Source organism: Passer montanus, unplaced genomic scaffold, assembly GCF_014805655.1.
Source record: "Passer montanus isolate IOZ18808 unplaced genomic scaffold, ASM1480565v1 scaffold200, whole genome shotgun sequence".
Lineage (NCBI taxonomy): Eukaryota > Metazoa > Chordata > Aves > Passeriformes > Passeridae > Passer > Passer montanus.
In genome coordinates this window covers 121,495-130,251 of record NW_024366593.1, presented here as the reverse complement: position 1 = coordinate 130,251, position 8,757 = coordinate 121,495, and the positions used below count along the sequence as shown (strand labels likewise).

The window sequence follows — 8,757 nt, the reverse complement described above, 5'->3', positions numbered from 1 at the left end:
CGGGCCCGCCCGGCCGGGCCCACCCCGCTCCCGGCGCTTCTCCTTTCGGTCCGGCCAGGCCGAGCCCGGCGCTGCCCGGGCTGTGCCCAGGCCCCTCTCCCTGCTTACCTGCACCGAGCCCCACCCCCATCCCCATCCCCATGCTCGCAGCCCCGTGTGCGGTGCCCGCGCCCCGGGGCGCTGCGCGGGGGCCGCACCGGGAGCGGCCGCAGCGCCGGGCCCGCCCGGCCGGGCCCACCCCGCTCCCGGCGCTTCTCCTTTCGGTCCGGCCAGGCCGAGCCCGGCGCTGCCCGGGCTGTGCCCAGGCCCCTCTCCCTGCTTACCTGCACCGAGCTGCTCCCGGGAGGCGCTGCTCCTTCTCGCTCCCGAGGGCTCGGTACCTCGGGGACCCTGGAGACCTTACCGACCACGCTACATGGATTGGTTTTTTAAATGAAGTGTATGACATGATTCTTATCTTGACTGACCAGTGGTGCATTTGAAGGTTTATCACTGCTGATAAGCATCAAGATGTGGTATAATAGAAAGGGTTGGGTTGGAAGAGGCCTTTAGATCACCTCGTCCAGCCCCTGCAGTGAGCAGGGACACATCCGTGTGTTCATTTTCTCTTTCATAATGTGCTTTGAGTAATTGCCCGTATTTGTCGTGTATCCCAGAAGAGCTGTATGTGTCTGAACGAGAGGGCAGCGACTCCACTGGCGATGGAACACAGAAGAAACCATTCAAGACAGTCTTGAAGGTGAGTGTGCAAAACACGTGCTTTGTTTGGCAGTGTGGGATGTGTTCTGGGGCAAGGGATGGCCCTTGTATTTTTAAATGTGAGTTTCATACCTGCTTTTGCAACCTGAGCAGGAGCAAGGTGCTGCTCAGGCTCTATAAGGATGATTTTGGTTCACTTTGGTTATTTTCCTCCCCTTTTTAGGCATTGATGACAGCAGGAAAAGAGCCATTTCCTACAATTTATGTGGATTCCCAAAAAGAAAATGAGGTGCTGTGGCATTGAAGGGTTTCCTAGTGGGGATTATTTAGTGCATCCTGGTGTGCAGGGACACAGTGTAATCTGCTGTCTCTTGCTCTCTCCTTGAATCCTTTAGAGATGGGCCATCATTTCCAAATCACAGATGAAGAATGTCAAAAAGCTATGGCACAGGGAGCAGATGAAAAATGAGGCTAAGGAGAAGAAGGAGGTAGGTTGCACAAGGAACAGAGCACCCTTGTTTTCCAAAAACATTACAGTGTCATCATAATTCCTGCCCCTCCAAAAAAGCTGCAGGTTGTTGCTCACTGGTGCTGTTGTTTCATGTTATTTACAACATGTTATTTACAACTGGCCTGGTTACAGCTATTTAATAAGTAATTTTATTCAAACCAGGCAGAAGATCTCTTGAGAAGAGAAAAGAACCTAGAGGAGGCCAAGAAGGTCATTATCAAGAATGACCCCAGTCTTCCAGAGCCCAAGTGTGTGAGTATGATCCCCTGCCTTGGCACGTGGGCTGTGCTGGGGCATCTGGTCAGCACAGAGGTTGTGCTGCTCTGGGGTGGGGTCTGGATTAACTCTAAGAGGTGCTGAACCATTCCCCTGTTCAATGGCTTTTATTCCCTGCCTCACAGGTGAAGATCAATGCTCTGGAGGCTTACAGAGGGCAGAGAGTGAAGATTTTTGGCTGGATCCACAGGTTACGGAGGCAAGGTAAAGCACAAGCATTGCTGAGCTCATGCAGGGAGATAGAACAACTCAGTGGCCTTCAAAATTTGGACACAGAATGAGTCTGATAGCACCTGATCTCAAATTTTTAAACCAGTTAGGTGCCTTTGGTTGATCTCAAGGTTCACTGCAACACTGACAGTTCATCCTAATGTGTGGGCACACAGACATTTCTTAGTTCAAATTCTGTGGGATTGTCAGTTTGGAGGCTAGTGCTACAGATTTTCCTCAACTTCTGTGCTTTAAGCTAGTCCTGCCAAATGAGGAGCTAACCAGCAGCTGCTCATAGTGAAACCAAATTCCTTCTCTTTTTAACTAGGGAAAAATCTGATGTTTATTGTCTTGAGAGATGGCACAGGGTTTCTCCAGTGTGTCCTTTCTGATGAGCTGGTAAGTTGTGATCAGTGTGTTCTGTCATTGAGTTCATACACCTCATCTGGTGTTGTGTTATGTAGATGTTAAGTTCTCCTTAAGCTGCTGACTCAGTTGTGTTACTGTTAAATTGTATGTCGCTGCAGTTGGGCAGTGTGAGAGCTGTGTGGAAGTGCCTGTGTGCTAAGCTGTGACTCCAGCAGATGCCATAGGAAAGTCAGCAATGAGATCTTGCTCACCTGTGCCCTTGTCTGTCTCGCTGCAGTGCCAGTGCTACAACGGGCTGGTGCTGTCCACGGAGAGCAGCGTGGTGGTGTACGGCACGCTGAACCTCCTGCCCCAGGGCAAGCAGGTACAGCAGCAGCTCCTCCTCCCTCCCGGGTCACTGGTGTCCTGAGGGAGGCACAGCAGAGGTGGGAAGAACCATTGGATTAGTTCAGAGGGAAAGAACAAAGCTCCCAAAGCTGTGCTGTCCAGTGTGAGACAGGTGAACTGTGTGACTGTTCTGCTTCTGCCTGAAACCACTCCTAGACTATAACATGGTATAACATTTAACATATATGTTAATTGAATGGCGTGGTTTCACTTTCCTTAACAGTTTATTCAGTTTTTATTTTGTGAGGCTAAGAATTTTTTCACATCTCTTTTACTGAGGTGTGTTTGTAGGGTCGACCCAAGGTTAGGTAATGTGAGTCCCCACTATCACATTTTGGTGGGTTAGCCTTTGAAAATCTGCATTTCTGCCCTGAAAAGTGCAGTGAAGTGAAATGGTTTTAGCTGACCTCACAGGTTGAGCTGGAAATGCCGCTTGTCGGGGGTGGAAGGCGGCTGTGACCCACACGGGGGCGCCAGTGCGGGCAGAACTCAGTCCCACTTTGGGGGAAGGACCTTAGAGCTCCAGTGCCAGCCCTGCCGTGGGCAGGGACACCTCCCGCTAGCCCAGACTGGTCCAAGCCCCGTCCAGCCGGGCCTTGGACACTGCCAGGGGTGAGGCAGCCGCAGCTTCTTGGGACAGCCTGTGCCAGGGCCTCACCACCCTCACAGGGAAGAATTCCTGATGTCCCATCTACCGTGCCCTCAGTCCCCAAGGGGGAAGCCATTGCCCCTTGTCCCATCACTCCAAGCCCCTGTGAAAAGACATCCAAGGGGCAAGCAGTGGACCTTTTCCCCAGTGTTTGTCTCCCATTGCAGGCTCCAGGAGGCCACGAGCTGAGCTGTGACTACTGGGAGCTCATTGGCCTGGCCCCGGCAGGAGGGGCTGACAATCTGCTCAACGAGGACTCGGAGGTGGACGTGCAGCTCAACAACAGGCACATGATGATTCGAGGTGAGAACATGTCCAAAATCTTCAAGGTGCGCTCCATGGTCGTGCAGGCCTTCAGGGATCACTTCTTTGCCAACGGATACTATGAAGTAAGTGTGTGTTCCCTGGTCAGCAAGTGACTGCTCTGGTGCCCTGGCTCACCTGTGTCCTCAGTTCTTCACTCAAGCAGTGACAGCCCTGTTCTCCTACAGGTCACACCGCCAACCTTAGTGCAGACGCAGGTGGAGGGAGGCTCCACCCTGTTCAAGCTGGATTACTTTGGCGAAGAGGCATACCTGACCCAGTCATCCCAGCTCTACCTGGAGACCTGCCTGCCAGCTCTGGGAGATGTCTTTTGTATTGCTCAGTCCTACAGAGCTGAGCAGTCCAGGACCCGCCGGCACTTGGCAGAGTATGGACAGTTGTCCTTGTTTCTTTTCAAACAGCTTGATTTCCTTTACGGTGTGGGAGTAAGAGGGGTTTGGGTTGTGGGTTTTTAGATGTTTGTTTCATAGCTAAGGATGTGTTGCTTGTATGTGACTTTGCAGTGGTGTGGCTCTGTTTCAGGTACACTCACATCGAAGCTGAATGTCCTTTTATAAGTTTTGAGGATTTGTTGGACCGCCTGGAGAACTTGGTGTGTGATGTTGTAGACAGAGTGCTGAAGTCACCTGCAGCGAGCTTACTGTACGACCTCAACCCGGTAGGCAGCAGCGATGGGAACAGCCAGGAAAACAGGATCTAAAGCCTTTCCTACTCAGCACATTCCTTGGGGAGATGCAGGGCATGGCAGTGAGCTTACTTACTGTTTGTAATGGCAAGAAGAATATTAAACATAATAAGAGTGAAAAAACTGCAAGGCTGATAAAGACCAAAGCAGGGAACTGTGGGGGAAGATGTTCCCTGCTAGCATGCTCCAGAAGCCACCAGTGTGCCAGGATTTATGGAAGTGTGTGCTGTGCCAGTGGAATACAGCCCTCCATCCCAGAGAGTGGATATCAGCTGGCTGGTGCTTGCTGATGGAGCATGAGGAAGTGATGAAACAAGTGGTGTTTCAGTTCCTCCCCTGGAACATGGAGCCCTAAAGCTCTGGAAGTACTTCCTTATCTTTCCTCCCGGGTGATCTGTGAGATTTACTGGGCTTGAGATGGTTGTGTTTGGTTCTAGCTTTGTAGTACTGAGCTTGATTTGTTCATTTAAGTGATAATTTGGTGGCATGTGAGCTGGGAAAGGTTGTGGACGTGCTGATCAGCTAGAAAAGAACCCCTTTTAAAATGGTGCTCGTGCCCCTGTCTTTGCTGTTATCCACAGGGTTTCCAGCCCCCCAAACGTCCCTTCCGACGCATGAACTACGCTGAGGCCATCGAGTGGCTGAAGGAACACGATGTGAAGAAGGAAGATGGTACCTACTATGAGTTTGGGGAGGTATGTCGCGCTGGGAGCTGGAGTAATGTCCTGTAGGAATGCAGCTGTGGGTTGGGATTTGACCTGATGCCCTTCAACACAGGATAAAACCTGTGCTGTCACCTGTCATCAGTTCCCTGGCCACACTTCTGCAGCATGTGAGATAGTTGTTTGAAGGAGCTCAGGAGCACTTGACAGCATAGACAGGATTTTTTTCCTAGACGTCTGGGAATAATATATGTCTAAAATAACTTTGTTTTAAGAATTTAGGCACATTAAGATGAAAGCGTGGACATGTGCAGTCTGAAACTGTCTCCTTTCATGCCCACTTCTCGTGGCACTTGTGTCTGGGCGTAGTTTTGGTGCTGAACGTGAATAAAGCCTGCTCTAACCACAGGACATCCCCGAAGCTCCCGAGAGACTGATGACAGACACCATTAACGAGCCCATCCTGCTGTGCCGGTTCCCTGCAGAGATCAAGTCCTTCTACATGCAGCGCTGCAGCGACGACTCGCGCCTCACCGAGTCGGTGAGTCCTTTTACTGCTGGGCTAGCTCGGGGCAGTGGGCACGTGTGAGGGCAGGGGTGCTCAGGGAGCGCCTTGGAGAGCCCTTGCCAGGTGTTGTCGGGGTGCCTGGCGCGGCTGGCGCGGGCCGTGTGTGCTCCCCTGTGCAGCAGCGTTGCTCTAAGGGGCTGTGCTGTGCTGCACTGCAGGTGGACGTGCTGATGCCCAACGTGGGCGAGATCGTCGGCGGCTCCATGCGCATTTGGGACAGCGAGGAGCTGCTCCAGGGCTACAAGAGAGAGGGCATCGATCCCACGCCCTACTACTGGTACACGGATCAGGTCAGTGCCTCCCTTGGTACCAGCCTGTGCTGGGCTCGGACGGGAGCTGGGGCTTCTCACGACAAATGACTGGAAAATGTGTAATATCCCCTGCCTGGATTTCACAGAGGAAATACGGCACGTGCCCTCATGGAGGATACGGCTTGGGATTGGAGCGGTTCCTGACCTGGATTCTGAACAGACACCACATCCGAGATGTCTGTCTCTATCCACGCTTTGTCCAGCGCTGCAAACCTTAGCCAGCCTTGGGAAAAACTCCTGGAAAACTGGGCAGCTGGTGCTTGGCAAAGAATGATACACGCTGCTGTACTACAGCCTGTCTGACAACAACACTTCCTGCAAGCTGTTGCTAATTCAAATACCAGTTTAGGATGTGAAAAGGAAAAAAAAAAACCCAAAACCTCTTTTTTAAAACAAAATACTAGTAATTAACTGGAAAAAGCCTTAGAAAAATTGTTTAGGTGCATTTATGCTCTTGAGTCATCACGAAACAAAGATCCTGATAAGTTGTCATTTAGAAAACAGGATACACTTCTGCTTTTAATTTCTGTGACTTAAAATATGCTGGGAATTTGATCATTTTATTTTGAAATTTGCTTTCATTTTAATCTCTTGGGGCTTCTTGCTGGGGAAGTTAGGAGTTCAAGATCTTGAAATTCCCTAAGAGTGCCCTGTGAGAATGGTGTGGAGAGGCACGAACAAAAGATAAAAATGGGAATAAGTGTCTTGAGCACTGTTTTTAGTTCCTGCTGATTTTAATGGGGGTTCTGTGAGTTGATGCAGTAGCAGGGTGTGCAGTACAGTGCACAGAACTCTCAGAGAGGCGGGTTGGGTGTGGGGCTTTGGGGTTTCTCCAGGTTATTTATTGCTCAGCAGTGCTGAGGCTGGCGAGGCAGGCTGTGCTCCCTTTCCTGGGGAGGAGCTGCCCTGGGTCCGTGCACGCCCAGCTGCACGTGCCTGATGGCCCTGGGCTGGGCTGGGGTGCCTTTGCTCCCTGTCTGCAAGCAGAAGTGACGGACTGAGACCCAGAGGGGCAGTAACTGAAACACACTGGGTTTTCAGGCTGTAGTCCCAGCAGTGCTTTCCCCTGTCACGCTGAGGTGTGTTCCTAGAGCAGCTCCCTGTTCCCTTGTGCTGCTGCAGCCGAGCAGCTTCCCTGCTGTAATGAACTTACCGAATAGGGATAATGAAATACGTCACGTGTCGAGTCATCGCTATCGTTCCTAGTCATAAAGCAATTCCTTTACCAGAGAGAAAAAGGCAGGTGCATCATTTGCCACCTGCACTGAGACTTTGGGCTGGATTTGCCATTCACTCCTGGAATTGTTGAGCTTGGATACCCACATTTTTGTATTAAGTGATTTGTTTTCTTCATCTTGCATGTTATATAAACTGGTCTAAATCAGCAACCAATAAATTATGGCAACAAGCTGGTGTGCAAGACAGTACTTCAATGCCTGTTCCTTTTACTGAGCGTGTGGAGCTTGCTGCTTGCTATAGTGTGGACAAAAGCCCACTTACCCAAGTGCAGTCAACGTATGCCAAGAACTGGCATGAGCTTCTTTCCCATTTTAAACAAAATCTCCACTACGTAACTTAAAAGCATGAATTTTTCTAATTTGGAGGGACCACCTCAGCTGCCCAGTGAAATGTGCTGGAGAGAATCAGTGTGGTGCTGACTAAGGTTGCTGAGGCAGCAGTGCTGGGGGAGCAGCCTGGACTTCTGGCACCAGGTAAAGACTTCCTTTATAAAATACTTCCCTTTTCGTGCCTGAAGTGATGGGAAGGCAGAAGTGTCAGGGCAAGGTGCTTCTAGAAAAACATCCCTCGTTTGGGATGAGTTCTCAGTCCTTAAACCTGACAGGGCTGAGCTGCTTTGTGAAGGTTAAAGGCCTCCTTATCAGGGGAGCTGCTAGAGGAAGGGCTGAGGACTTAACAACTGCTCATGGAGGAGGCAGATCAGATAAGGAGCTTAAAAGGTGACCGCATGAAAGATGCTGTGGAATTTACCAGAGTGCTGTGCAATTCCCTCGCGGTGGGCTGGGATCTGGGAAAGATGCTGCAGCTGCTCGGAACGCAAGAGAACCTGCATTTGTTTTTATTAGACAGGGAAAACAAGCCTGCAGAAGAGAAGAAAATGTGTAATCAGAACTTGGATCTCTCCTCATCCTCACTTTCATTTTCCTTCACAGTGTGTCCGGAAAGTCAGATTGGTAATTGGATTAGGAAATGGCAAACTGGGCTGCCAGCACTGGTTTCAGGACCTTTCAGCCGTGTCCCTGGCAGCTTTGGGATGACTGTCCTTTAGCTTTGATTAATTACCACTCCTGACATGCACTATTTTATATTTATCTGTGCTAACGTTTGCCTGGCCCCCCTTTGTAAGGCGCTTTTGAGGAGAACGTAGTGCTGCCAGCGTTTGGCACCGAGAGCTGCTCTGCTCTTGACCTGCTGAGACGTGGAATGCACGCCACCCACATGTGCAGGATAAGTGCTGTGGTGTTTGCTCCTTTGTGTTTAAATCGCAGTATCATTATCGCAGAATCATCAAGTCCAACCACCAACTTAGCACTACCTCTGGAATACCTAAACCACTAAACCGCATCGCCCAGTGCCAGATCCAGGTGCTTTTTAAACACCTCCAGGGATGGTGACTCCACCCCCTCCCTGGACAGCCCTTTCCAATGCCTGAATTCCCTTGCCTCGGTTTATACCGGGAATGGAAGTTACCAGCTGAGCTCCGTGCTCCTGCACCAGTGTGTCTGACGGGCGCAGAACCCAACCCTCATCTCTCACGAGAAAGCCCCCAGCACTTTTTACAATAACATTTTAAATCTCTTTTTAGGAGATTTTGCAGTTTTGAAACGTTTTGCCGTTTAGAGCGTCACTTCCACCAGGGAGTCACTCGCCTTCATTCCGCAGGCGCCCGCAGGGGCTGCGAGGGGAGCGGGGCAGCGAGGGGAGCCGGGCTGCGAGGGGAGCGGGGCTGAGAGGGGAGCGGGGCTGAGAGGGGAGCCGGGGCAGCGAGGGGAGCCGGGGTTCGAGGGGAGCGGGGCTGCGAGGGGAGCCGGGGTGCGAGGGGAGCGGGGCTGCGAGGGGAGCCGGGGTGCATTTATGCTCTTGAGTC

The 8,757-nt window shown here is 51.3% G+C and overlaps 2 protein-coding genes across 2 annotated transcripts in view; both read left to right on the top strand.

Annotated features, from left to right (window-relative positions):
- LOC120501752 (asparagine--tRNA ligase, cytoplasmic-like) overlaps positions 1 to 879 on the top strand; it is a 4,077-nt gene extending 3,198 nt beyond the window's left edge. Inside the window, exons 7-9 of the mRNA XM_039708418.1 lie at positions 151 to 376; positions 657 to 739; positions 853 to 879. Of these exons, the coding sequence (XP_039564352.1) occupies positions 151 to 376; positions 657 to 739; positions 853 to 879 (336 nt within the window). The remainder of the gene's footprint in view (positions 1 to 150; positions 377 to 656; positions 740 to 852) is intronic.
- On the top strand, positions 581 to 7,078 carry NARS1 (asparaginyl-tRNA synthetase 1). The gene is made up of 14 exons (XM_039708407.1): positions 581 to 739; positions 923 to 988; positions 1,095 to 1,187; positions 1,373 to 1,462; positions 1,612 to 1,690; positions 2,025 to 2,095; positions 2,343 to 2,429; positions 3,269 to 3,490; positions 3,593 to 3,792; positions 3,948 to 4,083; positions 4,692 to 4,805; positions 5,182 to 5,313; positions 5,499 to 5,630; positions 5,738 to 7,078. The coding sequence occupies exons 2-14, from the start codon at positions 929 to 931 to the stop codon at positions 5,867 to 5,869; spliced, it is 1,548 nt and encodes a 515-aa protein (XP_039564341.1). The 5' UTR covers positions 581 to 739; positions 923 to 928; the 3' UTR covers positions 5,870 to 7,078.
- Positions 7,079 to 8,757: the final 1,679 nt, after the last annotated feature.